This window comes from Vanacampus margaritifer, chromosome 6 (genome assembly GCF_051991255.1).
Source record: "Vanacampus margaritifer isolate UIUO_Vmar chromosome 6, RoL_Vmar_1.0, whole genome shotgun sequence".
NCBI lineage: Eukaryota > Metazoa > Chordata > Actinopteri > Syngnathiformes > Syngnathidae > Vanacampus > Vanacampus margaritifer.
This window is the reverse complement of record NC_135437.1, coordinates 9,118,108-9,124,335: the sequence shown is the minus strand read 5'-3', so window position 1 is coordinate 9,124,335 and position 6,228 is coordinate 9,118,108. Positions and strand designations below refer to the sequence as shown.

The following is a 6,228-nucleotide window of genomic DNA, read 5'->3' as shown; positions in this document are numbered from 1 at the left end:
ACCTACAAAAAATATTGTACATTTACAACTGATATAAAATTTGTGATTATTAATCGTGAGTTAATTATTGAAGTCATGTGATTAATTACAATGAAAATTGATTTCACCTGACGTGATTTAAAAAAAAGAGAAAAGATTATAAAAAATTAGGGGCGTTAGGCGATTAAAATGTTAATTGTAATTAATCGCATGACTTCACTAGTTAACTCACGATTAATCACAAATTTTATATCTATGTACAGTAAAAAAAAATCTAGGTTTTCACACTCTTGTTAACAAAAGTGGGAAAAAATGTTTAACTAATAGAAATAATTCAAATGAATTTTTTATGTCTATAGCCGTCAATGCCAGTGAATGAGTTAAGTACATTTCAGAGCCTTTACTTTAATTTTTTATTTGAAAATACGTTCGACTGTGTTTGCATGCATGCTCAAACATGCAAGTATGTTTATCGTTTAAACATATCTGCAAATACATATATTGCAGGTACCTTCAAACATACTTGTAGGCTTAACGGGTGACACACAGAGTCTAGCGCCATCATTAGCTTGCACATTTGCGGTCCCTTCTCAAGGTTTATCAATTTTCCCCTGATGTTTTTTTTTTTCGTTTTTCCTTGCTCTCTTGTGGTTTGATCAGAGGGATGTCATTAATATTTGTCAACTGGGCCTGTGGCCCTTTGAGACTCTTGTGATTAAGAGCTATATAAATAAACTTGACTTGACTTGAAATGCTAAAATGTAGCATTTTTTTCCTACATAATGCTACGGGCATTGACTTGCGCAACAAAAAAAAAACTTTTTTTTGTCATATGTGGCCTACATTATAAGAATACGTTTGAAAAATGAGTAAATAAACATTGAGTATTCGTATTTTTTATTATTTATTATATTATGTCTGCAGTGCACAATTTCTATTTGGTATTTTTTCGGATAATGCCATGGGTTACCCTATTGACTTGCACATGCGCATAGCCGTGACCTGATGGGAAAAAGGCTGTACTTGTTGATAGGGTTAAACGTATTTGGAAATGCGTTTGACCTTTGCCTAAACATATTTGCAAGTACATTTGAACTCTATTGTATTTACCAGACAATAATGTTTTTTCCACATTGACAGTGCCACACTTCCAAAGTATTTTGACTGAAGTAAAGACAAGTTTGAGTACTTTTGCCACCTTTGTAATTGCATCATTATGCTGTTTCATTCTGTGCAAATGTGAATCAAGTCGTTGAATAAGCCTCGGTGCTGAAAATATAACTTGTGGCTTAGCTGGGTGAAAACATTAGGTGATGAGTCTATTTCTGAAAACACTTTCTCCTTCTCTAAAAGGAGAGGATTAAAAATTTACCGAAATATGGAAACACGCGCGCACACACAACGCTAGTGCACTTGCTCCGCTCCTCCCTGCGCCCTCCTCCACACGACCCTCCCACCAACCCGGGACTGGAGTCACGTGTCTTACCGCCTAGCTTCTCAGCGAGCCAACACCGCCACAAATCAAACTCACCCAGCACCCGTTAAAAAGAGAGGGAGAGAAGAGAAGAGCGAGCCAGGGGAGGATGAGAAGCAGTGAGGTGCTCACGGGCAGAGAGCCACTCCATCACCAGAGAGCAGCGATGAAGAGGGTTCAGTAGAGGACACATCCAAAACGTCTCCGGCTTTTGATAAGCATCTGAGATGAGCGGCATACCGCTTTGGAGCATCGTTCTCAAACAGTCTGCCTGGCAGCCGCTGGGCTCGGGGGCGCGCAGGCTTTCGGCCGCCCCAGCTCAGCCGGGGATTGAATAGAAGTGGATCTTTTTGTGTGTGAGTGTGTGTAGTCGCCATGAGGGTACTTACATCCAACTTGTTCGCCCTTCTCTTCCTGGGCGCATTCGCGGGGGTTTTCTACGTGTGGAGCTCACTCGAGGACCGCTTGGAGCGACACAAACGGGGCTTCACGGTGCCGGGCGGTGGGTCGTTCTACCCCAAACTCCCCGTGGATCTTTCCGCGAAAACTTTCCGGACTCTGCTTGCTGTCCCGGCGACACACAGAACCCAACTCAAGGCTCACAACCTAAGTGAGAACACAGCGGGGAGTCGCCATGACCACGTGAATGACAATAAGACGACTCCACAGGGGGGGTCGGTCAAGTTGAACCCCCCCGTGGAGGATGGCATATTTTGGAGCGCCTGGCTGGAGGATCTACTCCCGGTGGGCTTCACGGAGGAATACGCCCGGGCTTGGCGAGAGAGGGCGAGGGCAGCGCGGATCGTGAGGCTGGAGCCAGGATGCGGCAGGATATCCAATCAGCTCGCCACTTTCGCGGATGGCTCCAAAGCGTGCGTGCGCTACGGGATCAACCCGGATCAGGTGCAAGGTGAAACTTTGACTTATTACCTTGCTTGTTTGCTGGGCATCACCAACGTGCCGCCTCTGGTACTGTCCCAGCTGAACACCTACAGCGAACAATGGGGGGCGGTGAAGACGCGCCTCGGCGGACTACAATGGAGCGACCACGCCGTGGTTTCTCTCACCGAGTGGGTCTCCAACCTAAGCGGGGTGGTCACACCTGCTCCGCTACGACAGGAAAGCGATGGGCTGCACCCGGAGCTCCTCAACAAGACCGCGGCGGAGCTCGTGGATCTCATGCAGTGGAGCGATCTGATCATATTCGACTACATGACGGCCAACTTTGACCGGCTGGTCAGCAATCTGTTCAGCCTGCAGTGGGACGCGCGCGTCATGGAAAGGGACACCAACAATCTCCTGAAAACGCCCCGCGGGGACCTCGTTTTTATCGACAACGAAGCCGGGTTAGTGCACGGCTTCCGGGTGTTGAACATGTGGGAGCAATATCACCAGACGGTGCTGAGCTCCGTGTGCGTGTTCAGGAAGAGGACCGCGCAGCGCGTGGCCGAGCTCCACCGGCGTAGAGACTCCAAGACAAGGCTGCTGGAGCTCTATAAGGACAGCGAGCCTTTGTCAGCAAAACTGGGCTTCCTCTCAGACGAGCACGCCGCTGTCCTCCAGGACAGGATAGACAGAGTATACAGGCACATTCTACGCTGCAAAGAGAAGTACGGCCAGCTATGAGCATCCACGATGGACTTTGGCCCAAAGATGAGCAGACAGCTTTGTCTGGAATATCCAACTGAACTACCTCTTACGGATAAAATGTGACGCCTACTTTATAGCTATTTGTGCCAGCTTAATCCCTGCTGATTTAGTTCACACTATGAATCCCACTCACTTGATTAGGATCACATGTAAAGACTATAATAGTGACTGCGTGGGGTAACATATAGCCCCTCATGCTTTCAGTGTGTTTGGATTATTGCCATATGGTCTTTAATCTAGATAAGATAAACTCCCAAGCCTTACTGTTTACTGTACAACATTTAATACTTTGTTTCTGTTCACATCTGGTCGCTTTTATAGAAAATCTTTTTGCACAGTCAGTTGCCATACAGGCAGCATGGCAATTGTATTTTTCTTTTTAATTCAGCCTTAAAAGTGTAGCATTTCAACTGTACATGTAACATGTTGTAAATATTGCTCACCAACTTGTTTTGGCAAGTCAGAGGTCCACTAATTTAATGTACATTGTAACATTCCAAAATATTTTGTCCCCTTTTTAAATATACACTAATTTATGTTAAAACACTGTGTGCTGCTTAACTGTTATTATATGGTGCGTCAAACATTTAGCAGCCTGCGCAAGCCGCTGTGCTGATTATTACAGTGCTTTCATTGTGTTACATAAATGCGTGGTACTGGCATGAATGTTCCCTCTGAGCCATGCTGTCAGCCAAATGCACGGTACAACAGGAAAATGCTAATCCTTTATAATCTTACCAGGAATTATGAAGGAGGAGACAAGTGACATCATTTGATATACGTTTTCAAAAGGATTTGCTGTTTCCTAACTAAATTGAAATTAGTTCTCATCTCTGTCTTCTACCTGAATCAAGGGCTTCATTAAACAGGTTTGTCTGTTCAATTTAAGGTTAAAAAGCATCTCCCCTTTTGGGGGATCACACTGCTGAGAGGCTAATTAATTAATGCTTTTCACTCAGATGAGAGTTTTGTTTACCATTTTGCAAAGGTTAAATTTGAACTGTGAAAAGTATTCAAAGCGCATGAATGCCTGAAGGTCACTATTATAAGAAATAATACTGACAGGTTTTCACTACAACACCACAGGTGTTTTTTATTTGGCTGTTTTAAAAAGGCTTATTCTTTATCAGTTCCATAACAGATTGGACTTCTCTGATCTTCAGAGCAAAAACCAATGATATATGTTTGGAAAGTCGTATTTTCAGCCTCTCGCCATTCTGCAGCTGGTTTCTTTTACTACTTCTGTGTGTCCAGCCAACTCCAGGGCGCATCGCTATTTGTGCAGCTCGTGGGATGAGATTTATCCGTCGTTTTTCTATGCTTGGGGCGCGTGCTTGCAATTTGTGTTTTTGCCTGCTAGGTCACAATGGCAGCGATGCGGTGAACAGGGTTAAGCAGGTATAACACTTTCACCCAGTCCAACCACCTGCTTCAGATGCTTAGTAGATCAATATGTGTGCTAACTGTGGGGAAAAGAGGTCACGGTAATGGGTTGGGTGCTAGTTCTACTGTCGACTTGAGTTTCATTGGAGGGCGGGGGTGTTACGTGGCCTGTGCATACAGCTGGGCACCATCTAAGCATGCCTGTTCATGCTGAACCCTGCAAAGAGATTTACGATGGTTTGCAGACACAATGTTTAACTGTGGTCTGCATGTGTAAACCAGACTCACAACCCTCGAGCTTTTTATGCCTTTTACCATTTGCCTCACATCTATTTCCACTGTTCACATCACCGTCTCCTTATTTGTTAGCTAAAATAAATAATGAGCTCAGTTTTTGCAATGACTTTAAAAAATGTGTTCACTTTATAAATCATGCCTAGCCTTATAACTTTTTATGCATTGCTCACACTTTCTGCTTGGTTTGTTTTAGTTAACGATGCCTAAGGATTTTTCAGGTCTACACCCAATTTATTCTCTTCCACAGGCAGAAAAAAAATCCTGTAACACTGCAATGAATGAAACTTTTCCTATAGCTCATGGCACTAAAGCAGTATGTGGTACTTAATTGCACCCTCCGAAATGCTTGTGTGCCGTGGTTCTCTTCATATGTGGTACTTTTGTGTGTGTGTACAAAGAGCCGCCGGCTCCGACGGTCACGCAGCTTGAGACCCGCAGCACAGATCTGCAGGTACTTCAACTCATCTTCCTCTTATTTGTGCACATTGCAAACATTCCAGAGGAGCAGAGGGAGGATCATCTCCATGGACACGCAAGCAGCGATTTCTCCAACAGGAAAATGAAACAGGAACCAGCTGTGTACACAGACTGTCTTTAATGTTGAAGGTTTGAACCCTGATTACTTTTTCCTCTCACTTTTTATAACTGCCACCATAATGCAATGATTCATTTGGATATTATTTTTTATAACACTTTATTTTTTAACAATAAAAGAGACATCAACTCCCCAATTTTCTCGACAATAGTAAGTTCTATGTGCCCGCTCGGGTCTAAAAACGGCACTCTGATTAATAATGCATTTGTGGAATATGACTTAAAGGGGAAGTCAACCCCAAAATTGTCTTTACAGTAACACAGTAACATGCTCTATGCAGCTCCACTAGTCTAAGCATGGTATTCTGATTAGTATTGTGTTTGTGTATTGTGAGTTATAAGCAGCAAAATCCACCCGTTTTTATCCATGTCAGCCCATTTTGTCACTTGATGACAACTGAAAATGATGTCACAGTTGCTCAGGGCTCAAGTATTACAATTCTAGCTCAGCTTTAGAAAACAGGTGGGCCCTGATTGGTCAGTAGTACGTTACCTGAGCCTTGATCCACTGTGATGTCATTTTCAGTCGACAGTGCTCAAGGGGCAAAATGGCCGCCTCTGAGATGCATAAAAACAGGTGGATTTTTCTGGTTAATTCCATAAACACAATATTATCCTGAATATAAGAAAGTGGGGGCACGTGCAACATATTATTGTAAACAAAATGCTTGGGTTGGATTCCCATTTAAGTAGCAGAATACACCCATTTTTCTCTATCTCAGGCGGGCGACGATTTTGCCATTTGCTGTCGATTGAAAATGACATCACAGTTGCTCAGCACTCGGGTAACGACCATTCACGGCTCACCTGTTTTCTAAGTTTGGTTATGGGACATTCTTAAGCTGAGTCGT

The 6,228-nt window shown here is 43.7% G+C and overlaps 1 protein-coding gene across 1 annotated transcript; it reads left to right on the top strand.

The window, feature by feature from the left end:
- The first annotated feature begins 1,483 nt into the window (after positions 1-1,483).
- On the top strand, positions 1,484-5,422 carry fjx1 (four-jointed box kinase 1). The gene has a single exon (XM_077569284.1). The coding sequence runs from the start codon at positions 1,829-1,831 to the stop codon at positions 3,077-3,079; it is 1,251 nt and encodes a 416-aa protein (XP_077425410.1). The 5' UTR covers positions 1,484-1,828; the 3' UTR covers positions 3,080-5,422.
- Positions 5,423-6,228: the final 806 nt, after the last annotated feature.

Excerpts from the sequence above, each read along its gene's own strand:
- fjx1 (XM_077569284.1), top strand. The coding sequence starts at position 1,829 with ATGAGGGTACTTACATCCAACTTGTTCGCCCTTCTCTTCCTGGGCGCA.